The sequence below is a fragment of the Pterocles gutturalis genome, unplaced genomic scaffold (assembly GCF_000699245.1).
Source record: "Pterocles gutturalis isolate BGI_N339 unplaced genomic scaffold, ASM69924v1 scaffold10723, whole genome shotgun sequence".
Classification (NCBI taxonomy): domain Eukaryota; kingdom Metazoa; phylum Chordata; class Aves; order Pterocliformes; family Pteroclidae; genus Pterocles; species Pterocles gutturalis.
Genome location: NW_010118073.1, coordinates 37,562 through 55,580, shown reverse-complemented (window position 1 = coordinate 55,580; position 18,019 = coordinate 37,562). Strand labels below are relative to the sequence as shown.

Genomic DNA, 18,019 nt, shown 5'->3' with positions numbered 1-18,019 from the left:
TGCAAAAGATCAACTAGGAACAGAAAACTGCACATGCATGTGTGTGTCTGCTGGGTGTTGATCAGCTGAAAACCTTTCTATGGAAGCGTAAGCTGGGAACTTATGCTTTAGGAGCTCACGAAAGTCTAAGATGATTTAGCTGTTCAATAATCTTTTGAGTTTTTCAGTGACTGCTGATTGGGATGGGACTTCCATGTACCTGCTAAATCAGCATCATAACAGTCCAGAATTAAGAAAAATCAAGAGAGACACCAAGAAAACCAAGCATTAAATATTCAGAGAGACTACAATGCACATTTTTTTTTACGATAAAAATAAGGAATGCTTTATACACTTCAAGATACCTCTGTTTATAAAATACCATCATTTAGAACAGGGCGATGGGACCGCACTAGAAGGGAACGCTCTTGCTGCAGACATCTCCAGGGCACATGTGGTTCTGCACTGTGCCAGCCTCACCAGAGGAAGGTCAGCCAAGTGCAGAACCGGCTCTGTGCCCCTCGGTCCCCTCTCATGCATGCTCTGTCTCCAGACAGACTCCTCACTGCCTCTCTGCATCAACACCCACGAGTTGGTCATCACCTGCTTAAAGGGAGTTTGGGGCTTTTCAGGGCTAGTGCTGCTGCGGGTTTTCCCCCATGCTTTGCACTAGTGAGAAAATTTTCCATCTTCCATACTTGCATGGCCAGGGCAGTAGAGCGGGGAACCACAGTGAAAAGAACAGGCTGGCCTATTTAGTCCTCTTGTGAGGGTGGGAAGCCATCAGAGATCATGTCCTGCAGCCACGCTCCTGTCAAGGAGATTTCTCTCCTCCATCAGCACTGAGCTCTGCAGAGGCAGAGCTGCAGCTGGAGACTGGGACTGGATTCCTGAGGAAGAAAGAAAACCTGGGAAATGTCTATTGACTAGTCAGGAAACTGGGAGGGTTTTCAAGAAACTTAAGTGGATGTCTGTTCCTCCAGAAATAAGTCAAAAAACATACCATGCAGCTTTCTAACAAGCTTTCTAACACAGGGTTTTCAATCTCTCCTAGTGAAACAGATGCTCTGCCTTCCATTTTGTGAAGGCAGGAAAAGAATAAACGTGAGCAACACGAGCAAACACACCTCATCATTATGGCTTGAGTATGACTTCCACTGTATTCCTTTATTCCAATTGTTTGACTGAATTTATGCCCCAAGGCAGATGTACTAGAAAACGCAAAAGCACCACAAAGTGAGAGACACAGCTAGTGGTACGGTACTTCTTGCCACACGAAATGCCAATATAAATATGTTAGAACAAGTTACAAGTGTATCATACTTAAGACAAAAAAAGAAAAAAAAAATAAATACATATTTTTTTTTTTTTTAAAGAGCAGAACAAATCTCAAGCAGCCAAGTGGTGAAGTTGCAGTGATGTACAGTAGGTGACGTAGCCCTACAACCTCTTGGGAAGATACATTGAAAGAAGATGTCTGCAAATGCATCTTGGCAAAGTATGGGTACAGAATGCAGTGGTTGGCTGGCACTCACTATGGTACATAAATGTTAATGGCAGACTGGGAGTGAACTGGTTTCAAGTTTGAGGCCGCACATGTTCCATTCTCCAGAAGAAAGTTCTCACACAAAATGAAAATTGTCAGAGCCGCTGGGCGAGTCAGTACTCCTCCTGCTGCTGGGGCTGTTCATGGACTTGCTCTTCACCTTCATGCTCTTCTGTGTGGCTCTCCTGCAGGGAGAAAAAGACCCCAAAACATTCTTCAGCAGAAAGCATCTCTCATGGAATCCTGCCGCCCCACAATGCTCGCCGCAGCCTGCAGCTTAACTTCTAATTTTCATGCACATAAGTACAAAATGAGCTGTAACTTGAGAAAAGCAGCATCTTGTAAGATTACAATAAAATGTATTTACTTTGCTTTTCATCAATGCATGTGCAGTACTAATACTTCTCCAGAAAAATGTCAGTTTTCAGCGTCACTGAGCGTTAGCTGTTCCAGTAAGTGAACATTTTGAATAGCTAGACAGTGAGATGCTGAACAGTTAGATGCTGTATCCTGAGGTCCTCCTGTTTTCAGTTTGTCCACGGATTTCTGAACCTGTCTGCTATAGTTTTCACACAATCTTCAGTCTAGGTTTATATCACTAAATGGACAAGACACTTTTGCTATCACCTGCTTTAAAAATTTAACTCATCCTCCTTTTGGCAGTCAGATATACTACTTTCCCAAAATAATATATTGAAGCTAGACCAGAGTTCAAAGGTTACCAAACCAGTAATTTTAGTGGTATCCAGAAAATATAACCAAAGACTTGCGAACACATTTTCTTTAAAAAAAAATGAGCCCAGTATTCACTGATTTACAGAGCTACTGTTAAAAGCACTAATAAACACTTCCCTTTTGCTAACGGTTGTGATGCTCAGTATTTTCCAGAGCTGTCTCTCTGAATACTGCCACTGCGAGAAGAATCCTTGAGCGGAAGGAAGGGTGGATCCTCACTGCAGGTGATAACAGTTTTAAACAATTTCCAATTTAGGAAACACCACATCTGGTGTCATGAGTTGGCCTGGATGTATCAGAGCTCAAAAAGTCTGGCTGACTCTTCAGGCATTACTTCTACATTCCCATTAAGCGCAGCTGCATTTACAGCTTTTCTCTCAAGTGGCTTCCATCTTCCAGAGCATAGTTCACTGAAAAGATCCCACACTCTCTGCCCTGCATTAGTAGCGCTCTGCTGCAGGCAGCTCCAAAGGAAAACACTTTTCCAAGAGACTGGGGGGCCATTCAAAACGCAGCATCCCTGACCCGGTATCTCTGCAGAACTCACCTGGCTCCTGGCAATTTTTGTTAGAAGCAAGTGTCTTGAACAGCAAACTTGTAACAAATCAGTACTGCTAACTTTTCAAATTTGAGGCAAAAATTAAAAGGGAGGCTATAATTTGAGTTTTCCCTAAATGGTTCAGAGCAGCTTATGCCAGAAGACAAGTCCCCTCTGGCAATAAAATATTCGTATTTCTAAAGGGCAAGAACAGAACAATAAGGTTTATAACATTTGCTGATACAATGGAAATATTTAGCAACTTATGGCCCCTTGCAGGGAACGATGCCCTTATTACGTACAGTAGGTACCTCACGTTAAAATAGCTTTCTGTGTAGTATCTAAAAATCACCACTTCTGTGATGGGCTGCAAGGGTGCAAGACTTGCAGAGAACAGGAGTTTCATAGAGAGAAGCTGACAGCTCTGAGAATGTGACCCTGCCTTATTGGGTGAGAAAACTGAAGCTTGTTTTGCCACAGCCAGCCATGTTCCCTTAACCCCATCTATCCTGACCCTCCTGACGTGTTGAGGTGACCTGCCCTGGAATGCACCTGTTCCATAGGCTTGATGTATGCAGCATTTATGAGACACACCTGTTAGAAAGCCCACTCGTGCAGATTTTATAGGTCACGTACATGCTACCCTTTCATGCATATAATAGGAAAAGCCTCTAACCACAGGGAGTGGCTTGGGAACCTGCTCGGCAGCTCTAAGGAAGAGTGGTGGTTCCCCTCTTGCCAGGCTTACCTTTGATGGAAATGGCAAGTCTTATGTGACTACCTCAGAAGTTGTTCTGAGACTCGGACACGTGCTTCTCAGTATGTACAGCTCATATAAACACATGAAATGGGAAAGACAAAAGTCACTATGCCCAATTACCTTGGGACTGTGGAATCTCCTTGAATAGCATCCCCTAATAAGGAAAGTAGCAGAAGGTCTATTTAGAACATTTATTTCTGGCTTGGATCACACGACCATGGCCACCTCTGTCTCCCATAATGAGAGGTGCTCTCCTTTGACCCTTCGATCCATCTGCCTCACCTCAAACTATCCAGGTGTGCCTGTAGACTGAAGACCTAGACTTTATGAAAAACAGCTGCTGGGGGTGGGTGCCTTTTCCAAAAGCAGCAGCAGATGTAGTAGCTGCTAGAGCAGAAAGATACAAAACCGACTGCGTTTCAAGCAATTGCTTTGGAAACTTGTGCTGAGCAACTGATAGATCAAACGGCAGCAAGGAACCAAGCTTTGCATGAACTGAACCAGAACAGCCTATGCAGGAAAGCAAAAGGTTTCCTTCATTTTTGCTTTATGCCAAGACCTACGTGGCTCTGTGTTTCATAACTAGACACAAAGCCTCTTCTGGTTCATCAGTCTGAAGCTCTCCTACTGTAAGACCATATGACCAAATGCTTTACATACTATCCAAGGTCTCAGTGCCGTCTACAGCAGTCATAGCATGAGTGCTATGTATCCTTTTTTAACAATTCTCTCTCAACTTTGATGTTTTGATGAAGAAGTAGGGTTATAAATGAGCAGTTTGTAATTAAAAATTGCAAAGGATTACAGACCGATCAGCCAAATGTTAAATGACACTGCCAGAGACAATATCCCTCTTGCATAAACAGAGACGTAATGATGAGGTTTAAAACAAAACCATACAGGGAAGAGAAAAGTGAGCCTCTGAAAACAAGGAACCCAAATGGATTGATGATTTGTGCTGCAAGACTCAAAGCCTCACCAAAATCAAGACCAAAGAAAAATATTATAGTAATAAAAATCAGTCTTAAAAATTTAGCCTTTATTGAATTAAACAAAACAGCAGCTTATGAAATGACATGGTTGAGACTACATTATAACTTTGAATTCTCAAAAAATAATTAACTTCCCCCACCATGACATGAACCTGATAAAAATCTCTTCAGTGCAATACTACAATAATCAAACCTCTGTAAGAATGCTTCTCATAGGGACTATACTTGCATTCTGAATCATTCTACAGAATGAATTCTACAGAATTCACCTGACAGCCTCGTATGCTAAAGGGGACTATGAGGTACTGGGAGTTACGACCACTTTGTGCTGTCCAGATTTTTTTTTTCTTATTTTTTCTTTTAGGAGGATTAAATTAAGTGTAACATAAATTAACTATAAAGGGATACTTGTCCCTTCTGAATAAAAACAGTATGACAAATGATCATGATCTCTATTCCACGTTGAATACAGTAAGTGCCTGTCAAATTACAGCTAGGAAAGAAAAGTTTGAGGCTGCTATCAAACAGTTATTGGAAGTATGAACTGAAGACAAATTTAAGTTAGTCACGATATTCAAGCACAAGGCTTTGGTCAGGGATCAATTGTGCAGTATGTGTGAGCTGCTTTAATTCCTGAAGAAAAGCCTCATTGCCACAGTATCATTTATGACTGTCACAAATCCTGAAAATTAATGTAATCCTTTTTTTTCCACTTTGCCTCTGTATACTTGAGACACTCTGAAACAGAGATTAAAAAAAAAAAAAAAATCTAAGCTGGATTTGCAATGAACTCATTAGCAAGAAACTAGGAATGCTGGAGTTGCCTGTGCCTTGGGAATTGGGGCTATTTCCCATCAGGGGACTGGGAAAGCCAAGCTGCTGTTACCAGGGGATTAACCTGCAAAATGCTGCGAGACATAGAATTTAACTTCAGACAAATTAATTACAGTGAGACAGCAAAGTCTGAAAACAAAAAGTAGGCAGGATCTGCATCAACAAGGGAACCCCAGTCTTTGGTTTAGTGCTAATGCATTGAAGTCTTTCCTCAGCAAATTGCAGTCTATCTGCTAAACTGAGGAGGAAATGCACCCCAGAAGATGAGGAGATCAAGCCTCCCACTAAAAGGTACTAAAAATCGCATGGGGAACAGCCTCTGCATTCTCCTCTGGGACAGCAGCGCTCTCCTGCTGGGGTGACATACCCTGCCTCCAACTGCAAACCCATGTCAGATAAAGGCACAGCCGTTGGGTGTAGTTCATGCACAGGCACGGATGATGCTTTTCACACAGAAGGGCTTGGAAGGAGGAAGCAGATAAAATACTGGGATGTGAGCTGAAGTAGAACATTTCGTAATGTGTTCTGCCAGTAAGGAAAACTGCAGGAAGAAAAGCAACAACTGCATTCCTTGGCGGGGAATCACTTGCTATTTAAGCCAACAGACAGACAGATGTGGTAGGGGTATGGGGAGAAGAGGGATTTTTCTGGCTTTGCTTTATAAATAAATCACTGTTCTTGAATCCAGAAGACATTTTCTCTGACCGCTATATATATGTAATTCTTTTAGCCTGTTATCACGTGCTTGGGAAATTTGCCTTATAGTTTATTCCTGTGAAAATAACGGTTTCCTCCTCCTCTTCCTCTCTAGCACTCACCCCACAGCATTGAACAAATCCTCTTTCCCCTTTCAGATCTGAGCAGCGGCCCCTGTTAGCAGCAAGCTCATGTCCCCCTTGCACCTAACTTTCATATATGCTCTACTAGTCTTTTCTAGAAAACCACGTGAATTAATAGTAGCTTTGGCACTACTTTTGATATAAAATTTTAAGTCAGCTGACTACTGCTGCAACAGCTTTCTGGGAACAGCTGTAAGACCAGCCTATGGTACTACGGTGCTGCAGGGAGATTAAGTGGATGCTTATACACTCTGGAGCCAAAGCCATCATCTGCTGGAGACTGAAGGGTCAATCATCAGTACAGTGCATACAAGGATTTAGTTAGCATGAATGGGAGTAGTTCAGCTAAATCTCCACTGCATCATTATCCCTGGATGTATCTGAGGAATTTAACCAGCACCCTTTGCAGCGTCTTCCTTTGTTCAGTGTCTACAGCGCTAAGTCTAAGATGCAATGAAATTCCTGCCTAATCTTGCAGACAAGACATTTCTGAAATGTTGGTAATAGAGGATTATTGGGTTTGCACAAGGAAGAATTTTGCCTATAGCAACAGGATAAAAAATGCTAAAGAGCATCATCTCAGCAGATATAATTATGTATTTGTCAACCTGCACCGTACATATTACAACACTGCCACATGGGCTAGAGAAGGTTCGCAGGTATAGACACTGAACAACACCTCTGTCAGCATTTCTGCTATTTTCAACACGCTAAAGAACATGAGTAAAAAGCTATGGAGAAAGGTGGAAGATGAAAAATCAAGACTAAGGCTCAGAATCATATGAAATAAATTTTAAATTGTGACACACCCCTTCCCCTTTCAGATCAACTTCAGCAAATGTAGAACACAAAACCTACACCGAAGTAGCGAAAAGCAACCAGCATCCTAAATCTCTTGCCCAAGCTGAAAAGTTTGTTGTTTACAAATGCAAACTTCATTTTGAGGGGAGGGGGCATGGAAATCCTACCTGCTATACTTCTGACCTAAACATAGGCCATGCACCAATACTGTGCCAATAAGTTTTTATGGAATTAAGCTATTTTGCCTCGATGAAAGACATTAAACTTGAACTTACGTGTTCGTCTGAAGCATAAAGGACTTCCATTAGCCGATTGACAAGGTCATTATTCTCTCCCCCGTGTTCTTGGCAGAGTAGTTCAATCTCCCTTAATTTGCCAAAGTAGAAATCCCTTTCCTTCTCCACGCCTTCAAGTGCAAGTTTTAATGAATGTACCTGCATTTAAACCAAAACAGGATGCATCAGTTGTCAGCTGCACCACAAACAAAACAAGCTCAGCTTAAAATTATGCGCACTGATATAATCCTAAATATATATATTTAATTTTATAGCTTAAAATGAAGGTTTTGGTTTTTTCGTTTTGGTTTTTTTTTTTTTTTTTTTTTTTTTGAAGCGCTAGACTGAACCTTACACAATAGAGAACAGTAACTCAGGCTTCCCCATTACATCTCTTGGATACATCTTAACCTTGATCCTTAAAGGTCAATTTTCTCAGTCTCTTCTATTTTGAAACCCAAAGCAGCAGTTCAGGAATCAGGGCTACTTAAGATTTGTCTTCTAACAAAGCTGCCAGAAATGTCATGTAATGGCAATTAATAAAACTTTCAGCTCAGTACTTGCATTATTTTGCTTGGATTAATGTGTAGTTGTTGGGAAACCTACGACATATCCTTGCCTAAAAATACATAGATCTAGCAGAACGGCTCACAAAGGGAAGCAGTCTAGTTAGGAAATTAAAAGGTCCTCTGGTTGTAAGTATGAGTACTGCTGTGCTTTTTTCACCTCTCCTCCTTTCTGCCTCCCCCTTGCCAAACTGCTGGAGACCTGCGGTGTTTTGGCACCCTGATGCTGCCGCAGCATGGAGCAACCAGGCTGCACCATGGACTTTCTGCTCTGATTGATGTGCTGGTTCTATCAACAAGTTCTCTCAAACGCCAAGTATCTTTTCCGATTGTAACCTTGCTCACAAGAGTCTTCAAGCTATACTATCAGTCTCAATTTCACCACGAGGACTGCTGCAGATCATTTATGGACAACATAGCTGTTAATGATTAGGCTTCATATAAACCATGACAGATGATGCAATACATTTTTTATACATCCATACATATATACACACACATATATATTTTTAAAAAGAAACAATTATGTTGAAGCATAACAGATAAACTGCTGTCCAGCAGGGTATACACAATCAGGATAACATTTAAGTGGCTCTCAAATTCGGAAGACAGCAGTGTAACAACCAACAGAAATAATCACAGATGAAGCTGTCTACAGTAAACACACGGACCCAAATCATATCCAAATTATAGCCACTAAGGCCTGCAATTATACAAATGCATTTTCTAAAGGAAACATGCTAAATAAATTAAATTGCATCAGACTAGATTTCAGTGAACTGATACAATTTAATAGAAAGTTCAGTGTTGGTAATTCTACTGCAAGCTAATTTATTTCCTTCAGTAGTAAAAACACCAGCAGAGTTCAAACAATGCTTTGACAAGGCACTAAATCCTATCAGTTCATTTTTCCGTGACTGCTGAGCTCGCAATGCCTTTTTCTGACCTTTGATTGTACACTCAGAGGTGTCAGACAGCAGAACTGACCTGTTACCGGGGCAGGGTCTCGGAGCATCTCATTCACGTACTAACCCATTTCTGACCCGCTGCCTGAGTGTGACACCCAAGTCTTCTCTTGACAGTTTGAATCTATGATTGATACAATGACCAGTCACCTTCAAATTAACTATTTATTCGTGAAAGTAGGAAGAACAAAATGGAACACAAGTTTACAATATTATGGTCTACAGATGAAGACCTCACATTTAAGACATGTCTTCTGGATCCGCAGCAGCATATTCCTTGAGAGGAACACCTGCATCCAGACAGAACAAGAATATAACTGCTTCCAGATCTCTTGCTCTGTGCTTGCTAGAGCTTGGGAAAGCAACAAACCGTAGCAGAAACATTGGCAGCTAATAGCTCAGACCATCTCCCCTTCTGACCTGTTTACTATGAAGGCATTCTCCTGATTTCATTCTATACATTCACAGTTTTAAGAAACAGAAACATTAAACTATGCATATATGCACACAGTTAATTAACTACAGTAAACACTGTTATAACCAAACCAGATAGTCTTCTCTTCAGTTACAGATCAGGTACTTGTCTGTGACACATTAATATGTTTTTCTTCAGGTAATTAGCACATCCATGTGCTACTTTTTCCTTCTATTAACATGCCAAAAGGCTAATCCTGCCTAAGGAACAGTGCACTAACTCCTATTGTACCCCTCTGCAATCCAGTTAACAGGTGCAAAGGCAACAGCTCCTACTGTTTGTTTTTTGGTTGTTTTTTTTTTTTTTCTCTGATGGTACTCATTGGTAGTATGGATACCCACTGGACAGCAGAGCCAGGATGGAGATTAAATACATGTTGTAGACACGCGGCCAAGATAGTGCTGCTTTCAGAAACTATGCATATAGTAGCATACAGTTAACGGTTCCTGGGACCATTCCCCATAGGTAAAGGTCCCTTCTCCATATGTAGTGGTCCCTGGTCTGCGTTGTCTCCTCAACTGCACTCAAACTCTTTGGGAGAGTACTAGCTGGCACAGACCAAAACCAGCAGGGACCACTTCAGCATTTTAATGCTATCGGTAATCAAGTTCCAGTGCCCAGTGACATTCCTTGGAAGTGTTTAATTTACTAGCAAAGACCAAGCCAATAGCTGAGACCATTTTAAGAGAAACTTTAAGATTGCTGGGAGCTGTTAAACTAGCAAATGTTACGGATGGTTTACGATTATTACAAATAGCACATTAAGCAGCCCTGTGGTAAAATATAGTGTATGGACAGCCCCACTACTTAAATTTTTCCACTACAAATTGCATGGGAATTCAGATGGTTCAATCTCCTTTAGCTGTTACCACCACGTAGGAATTTGATATCCACAGACACCATTCAACATTTCTTACTCATAATCAAGACAGAAAAGGGGCAAAAGTGGCTGCTGCCCTCATCTCCCTGGTTGCTGGAGAGTGGTAAAACATGGGCAATTTGTCTCTTCCAGCATGTTCAGAAAAACCTGGCTCAGAGCTGCTTGCAGCATAGCTTTTTTGGCTTCTGTTATATGCCCAGGGTGCACAAGTAACCATTAGTGGGATATGAAATACCAAATGCTGCCAGCATAAAAAAAAAAAAGAAAAGAAGCAGTCTTCCAGACCATTCTAGCTAGAAGAGGTTTCTTAAAAACTAGCTATTAAAACTCCAGCTTTCCAAATTCCCAAAATTTCTTCTCCTCTTTGGTGATGGGGGAAATAATCAGTTTTTCCCTCGGGGTAATCTGTATATAAAGGTTAAAGTTTTCACACATGGAACATGCTGGAATACATTAGCTGTGGATGTGATAGTGACTGCCTATTTTAGTAAAGATCAAATATTCAATGTTGCTCAGATCCCAACCATTTTCTGAACACATTCTGACTTCTGAGTACAAACGTCATGGTTTAAGTTGCATTGATCTGGTGTTTGAACTCCACTCTTACACTGATTAAAAAAAAGATAACATGAAAAATATATACATCCATTCCTTGTGCAACATTTAAAAACTTTTCTGTTATAGCAACAATCAAAAGCCCATTTGGAAGGCTGGTGGAGCCTGTTGGGCTCTCCGCTGCTCAGAATTATCCCCTGAATCTGCAGTATGCCATGTTTGGGATGCGGCTATCCATCCACCACCTCTAAGTGCATAACAGTAACCAAGAACTTGCAAACAGTGCCCCGACAAACTGAAATCTTTGTTGTTCAGGTCAATGAAAGCCTGAAACTGAAATGCCCTTAATTGTGGAAAATTATACTTGATCCAGAATAACGACTTCTTCCTGAATGCAGCTGCCAAACAGCTCAGCCTCTAAAATATGAGGTTTTTCCTTTCCATTTTCCCTCATCCAGGACAAATACAGGGATCAGGCCTCATTTACACCAGTGGCATTTACACTATTCTGACAGCACAGTCTTGAGCCAGATGCAGATATTTATTCACGCCCAGTGCAGACACTCTTGCATGTCCAGTAATGACAGAGTGGTCCAAAGCTCGATGGCAAAAATGAAAATTAAGCCCTTGCATTCCTAACATTAAAGAAATTCTGAAGCTTTGTTCATTATATTGCAGAACATTATTTATAATATAACTAAGTATTCTCACAAAAGTAGATCACATTTTTAAACGAAAAAGGTCTATTAGCTTAACACCTTCCTTCCAGAAAGCAGGGTGCAATGAGCTAGTCTCTATTCAGCTGCAAGTCTCCAACACCTTGGTATTACAAACAGGATTGCTTTCTCCACAAGGACACTTTAATGAGTCATTTCAAATTTGTAATAACCATGACCAAAGACACAATTGGGATTTTTCCTACCCAAGTGAAATAAAATCCAATAAAATTATCATCTTCAGTAACACTTACCTGTTGTTCCTAAGGTTACCTTTTAAAAATACTGGCAAACACCAGTCATCTCTGTCAGATGTTACTGTTAACAATAAATCACTTTTTTTTCTTCCCATCTGAGCTATTTCAGTCTTTTGTCCCTTCATAATTCTGGAGAGCGCCATTCAGCAGAAGGCAATATTAGATTTCATGCCTGCCTGTGACAACGGATGCATCTAATTTTATGCCTAAAGCAAATTTACCTGTTCACTGAGCTGTATGACTTGAGTTTCCAAATCTTTATCTGATTTGGATGCTGAGCTGCTTGGTGCAGCTTTTTTTGCTGAAGATGGGCGAGAAGGTGTTGATCCTGGTTTAGAAGCTGGACTGGATTTAGCAGCACCTGAAAAACACAATAATAAATAATAACTAAGATTTATCCCCATGATAAATACATTCCTATTAACCTGGTACTGAAACAAAAGTACTGGTTTTAGAGACAGCCATTTGCTCTGCTACTTCAAGGTGACAGTGGAGGCAGTTCCAGTGCTGCTACACCTTGGGAAACGAAAAACCACATTTCCTAGCAGTTTTACTTTGAGTTTGCTACTGAGAGTGAAGTAACTCTGAAATGAAAATAAATAAACATCAAACTACGAATATAAGGTTCCCTTAGCTCCCAGCAGCGTTCAGCTTTAAAAAAATATGCCATTGACAACCCATTCCCCCAGCCCAATATTTAGTGTACTTATCTATCTTCAGTTTCCCTGGAGAAAGACAGACTTGAAATAAACTCAGATAAACTGCCTCTGCGCTTTCCTCATTTTCAAATGTAAACCATCCCTGAAACAAGGGCATTGAAATTCAGACAGAGCACGCAGAATTAAATCCATCAGTGAACTCACAGTTGCCATAGTGACCAAGAGATGAGTTTTGATCTGCTTAGGTTTTGCTATTTGTTTTTAATTACTTGCACTGCAAATCTGCCAGAATACGGAACAACATCTTTACCAGGAAACCCGGCAAGTAACGAGTGCGCACGGGTACTCTCCTTCACAAAGCCTGAGGCACACAAATGCCCAAGCAGAGAAACATTTCTGTGAAAGGGTTTGCAATGCCTTCATCCGAACCTCACAGGCAGCAACTCACACCTTCCTCCGCCTCTCCACCTTTCCTCTCCTTGTCAGCTGTTTGATTTAGTCGCTCAGCCCTGGTATGCGAGCTCCCGGCTCACCTTGCCTCGGCTCCCACAAACACTGGACTCTGACTCAAAGCCTTTTCCTTATTCTTTTTATACATTTCAGATGCAGTGGACATACATCTGGTACAAAAACTGCTTGGGTTAAGATGACAGAACAGAAACCCAGCCATCTCTCCAACCCATTTGGTTTGATTTATTAAGCAGGCATGTGAACCAGGAGTCCAGCTCTGCAGCATCCACGTTTATCACTCTCTCTTACAAAGTGCAAAATACAGACATGCTGACAGGCTCCATGGCCATCCTCCACCATCAAATTTTTTCAGAGAAAGCCAGGATTCAGCAGGCACCCAGCTCCCAGCTGAGCTCCGAGCTTGCAGCTCCCCAGCCCCAGAGGGATTTGCCCCAGCTCTCTCAGCAGCCCCTTCCACTCCCTGCTCCTTCCATACGGCTACTTGATTTATGGCACACTACAAATTGTTCTAAATTGTCATTTCCACAATGTATCCCCAGTGTCAGACAACACTTTATTAAAGCAGCTCATTGTAAAACCAATGTTTTACAAAGGCGTCACTGGGAAGAAATCACAAGGAGGCAGGGAAAGGCAGGAGGGGGAGAGAAACAACTTGTAGGGCTGCTGCCCATACGGCCAAACCGTGGAGCTCACACGGTCTCACTGACCTAGAACTGCACACAGGGGTCCCCTGGAGGAGCTGGAAAGTGAAGGGAAAAGAGAGCAGCAATGGGTTATTTAATCAAGCTTGCTTAAGCTTCCCTGATTTAGTCACAGGCCTCTCTCTGTAACAAGCATCTCCTCCTGCCCCGAAGGATAACTCTGTATTAACTGGGTCATCTTATGCCAACAGACCACAAAAAAACAACTTGATAATTCAGTTAACTTGTGTAAACATTTCTGTGCAAGATGCCCATCCTCCTTTTCTATGCTCTTTAATATAAGACAGATAAGAAAAAAAAAATATATATATATGTTGGTTTTTTTAGAAATTGGTGACTCCAGTAGCTTCCGTGTCTAACTGCATACACAAACTCACCTCTACCAGATTTCACATACAGTACACAGACTTGGTAAAGTTGGGAAAATGCAATGTTGTGTACATGCCTGAAATTAAACTTCTTTTCACACCATACTTACATCAGCAAAGAATAAATAATTTATGGAAAAACATTTAAAATGCCAAGAGCTTTTGCTGCTATTTCTTTCTTTAGGCAGCTGCATAAACTTTAGCACCCTGCCTTCAACACTTTCCAGGTTCAGTCCGTATTTTGACTAACTAAAAGTCAGCTGCTTCAGAGCAGGATTGTTAAAATGCTCTCAAAGCCAGGAAAATAATTTGCATGTGGATTAGCAGAAGAAAACTAGTATCAAAATATGCAAAATAAACACACACATGAAATAACCACTTTGACTACAGCATGCTAGTTGGGTCTCAAGTTATTTAATTAATACTTTTATAACATGCAACTGCAACAATTACCTGTACAACATTTAAAATAATATCTACATATACTAAACCAAAGCATCAACATTTATTTCCGACTGTATTCTACACCTGCAAGACGCAGTTCAGGATATAGACTGAAAATTAGATGCTATAAAAACAAGCTATAAACCTTCAGATGTGAAACCTTGGCTGGTTGATTCAGCTTCCCACTCCACCAAGTACCCTTCTTCTACATGAAGGCAGCACTGGGCCTTCCCTAGGCAGCAAGCACCAGCACACAAGCATAGAAGCTGTTCAGCTCTGGTAGGGCAGCATCCCCTGACCTGTCAGTTCTTCACCATTTCTCCTGGGAGGTCATGGTGCGAGACATAAGCAAGGCACGTTGTGCAGCCATGGCATATTGCTCCCTTCCATACTCAACATCCCTGCCAGGCAAGCTGGTTTCTTTGTAGATGGGGGTACTGATCACAGAAAGCCAAATCATTAACTACACACCTCTGTTTAACCTGCAGAGAGAGTTAAGGACAGAGCAAGCACAAACATTGAATCCCCAGGTATTCTCTCTAATTTGCAGCTGAGGCACCCTCCCAGAGCACGCTGAGCACATCCCCACCGCCTGCGGACAGAGAGGGCTGGATAGCACCAATACACTGCATTACATTCTGCCCTCCTTTGAAAACAACAAAGCCTTTTGAATTTCCACAGCAAAGTGTTACTAAGCTTTGTAAAGTCAAGACAAATCAAAAGAAATCGACTTCTGCTCCACCGCTCAGGATCAGCTCCGAAATGAACACTAGATGCCAATTTCAGTAACACAGAAAAAAACCCCAGCTAAATAACCTGAGCATTTCAGACAGTATCAGCGACAACTTAATTGCAACAGAGAATGCCAAGGGTTTTCTAATTTAAAATTTCCTGGAGGGGAAAGAAAAAAAAAAAAGCTTTACTGCACTTTTATTCTGAAACATCAGTTTCCGAATCCGCTCAGAGGTAAGCCTCCCATTTCTAACAGAAGCTTAATTTCATAAAAGAATTAAAGGATGCTGGTTGGTAGAGTAGTGCAAAGTACTTGAGACTGCCAGATACCTAAATGCAGATGAAAGATCTTGGTAGACTTAATGACTTTGCTACTGAGCACCACAATGGCTTTGCAGTCAATTAGCGCAAGTGTGGAGTAACTCCTAACGCACTGCTTAGAGGGGCTATACACTCCAAGCAGTTTAAATTCCAGCAGGCTGGAGAGAGTCCAGCAAAGCGCCACAAAGATGCCTGAGGGCCTGGAGCACCTCACATACAAGGAAAGGCTGAGAGAGCAGGCATTGTTCAGCCTGGAGAAGAGAAGGTCCAGGTGATCTTGTCCGCACCTGAAAGCAGGGTGCTAAGATGACGGAGCCAGGCTTTTTTCAGTGGTGCCAAGTCAAAGGACAAGAGGCAGCAGGCACAAATTGAAATGCAAGAAATTCCATTTAAACAGAGGAAAAAACTTCTTGTCTGTGAGGGTAATCAAATACTGGAACAAGTTGCCCAGAGAGGCTGGGGAGTCTCCATCCTTGGAGATACTCAAAACCTGACTGGACATGGTCCTGGGCGACCAGCTCTAGGTGACCCTGGTTTGAGCAGAGGAACTGGACTGGACAATCTCAGAGGTGCCTTCCCACCTCCACTGTTCTGTGAGAACTTTTATTACAGCATGCCCTGATTTTAGGTCAATACAGGGTCCAATTGGAATTTTTTTTAAACAGTTTTACAGCTGCTTCAATTAGCACCTGGATAACTTTTTATACCTGCCCATATAACACTAGCAGAGACTGGAAAAATAAATTCACAGTTGAAAGACAAATTATTTTGTTCTTGTCCTGAAATAAGTTAGATGAACCAGCTTTGAAATGCGTCACAGTTTTCTATCTGTGGTGCTCCAGAAACCATTACTAGTCAGTCTCATCATAATTAAATATATCCCCTCCAGTTTCAGCTTTACTATTATTTTTGCTAAAGACATAAGTTTTACAAACAGATGTACACTTCTAAAATTTAAAGCATTGGATGTTGGCACTGTGCAGGTTTTGGGTACAGCAAATTGTTGTTGCTGTGAATTCCAGGTCCCTTTACATCACAAGTGCAGTCTTGCAGACAAGAGACCTATTTATTGTCTAGAGAGAAATCTTCCTTGAAGCTATATGAGTGATTAGTATGCTGTTAAATATTTATGTAAAATTCCAAGGAAACGCATGCATGAATACAATGTGGACGTGTGTGAGGATGGCGTGGAGACCAATAGAAGCCCTGAGCAAGCATGAGACTTTGCTGAGCGCTCACAACCATGGCTTCAATGGAATTTGGGAATCACTCACAGTATATCTTCAGCCAAATTAAAGGACTTCATAAAGTGAATATTCCTGACTCACGCCACAGAAGAAAAAACAAACCCACCGAGAGGCCACAGAGCTAGCAATTTCTTCATGAGCTAAAGAAAAACTCTCCACCCACTTTAAACAAATGAGTGAGAACAGTAAATGAATTCATATTCACACATGCTTATTGTTGCAGCTACACTTGGATGCTAGAAACTGCTCAGTTTAGGGATGCTTAATGGCACAAGTGATGACAAATGATGCTTAATGGGAATTAAGTGACCTCAGCCAAAATCTGACTCTACTTTCAGCATCCCAATGTGCTGCAGTGCAGCCATCTAATTATTTTCTGGTATGAACTTCCCTGGAGTGGCAGGGCCCCTCTGTCCCCTTGGCTCTCCATACCTCCACTGCTGCTGGCTACAGTACAGTCTGATGAGCTCTACGTTGATCATCACTGCCAGACAGCTGAGAAAGAGAAGTATGTACAAATACTTGAAACTGAAGCATCTTTTACAAATTTCAGCAGAGTGATCCAAGCAAGAACATACAAGAGTCTACTTGTCAGATGAAAAAGTTTTCTTGATGGCACTACTCCCTCAATTCATCTTTAATAGTAGGAGATTTGACAGATGGGAACTAACTACAGCTTCTTCCCCTATCATAAATGAAGACTTTTTTTCAGACTTAAAATAACCAACACTTTAATAGCAACCATTAATTTCTCTCAACCGAAACCCCTATTTTCTCTAGAAACATCTTCAAGCATGCACGCATTCATCTTCAATGGGTGGAACCATTCCACATAAGCTTAACAGAAGAATATAATTCAAAATTTGAAATGCTCTTTAAAAAACTGTATAAAATTCAACTATTTGTTTAGCTATACAGAAAAAGCAGTCCCAAAAGTCAAATGTGAAAGAAAATACGTTAAGAAAAGCATATCAAAATACAAAAGATCATACAAAAAATTTAAGACAGGCATTCAAACCACACCCATAATACACTGAAAATTAAGACAGCAATTTTCACCACTGTTTTTTCAAACACAGTCTTTCTAGAAAAAAGCCCCTGGCTCCTGCACTGCAAGCACCACTGCTTCGTGGTCTAAATTCTCAGGCTCAGTGAGTTTAAAAATTAAACTCTCGCCATGCTGGCAGAAGGGCTGTGTCTGTATTAAGGCTGAGCCACTTTCCTTTCTACCTCCTGGGTTAGCACTGTCACTGCACATGCTGTTCCCGTCGGCCAGTACAATCCTTGGCCTCATATGAACTAGGCACAAAAGCATTTTCAGTTTGTTGCCCCGCAGCTCTTCTCATCCCCAGCTCTGCGACGT

At 41.4% G+C, this 18,019-nt stretch overlaps 1 protein-coding gene across 1 annotated transcript in view; it reads right to left on the bottom strand.

Annotated features, from left to right (window-relative positions):
• Positions 1-661: 661 nt before the first annotated feature.
• Positions 662-18,019, bottom strand: part of MAPRE2 (microtubule-associated protein, RP/EB family, member 2) — a 35,793-nt gene continuing 18,435 nt past the window's right edge. The window contains exons 4-6 of the mRNA XM_010076057.1: positions 11,935-12,074; positions 7,300-7,458; positions 662-1,710 (exon numbers count right to left, since the gene is read on the bottom strand). Of these exons, the coding sequence (XP_010074359.1) occupies positions 1,639-1,710; positions 7,300-7,458; positions 11,935-12,074 (371 nt within the window). The 3' untranslated portion in view covers positions 662-1,638. The remainder of the gene's footprint in view (positions 1,711-7,299; positions 7,459-11,934; positions 12,075-18,019) is intronic.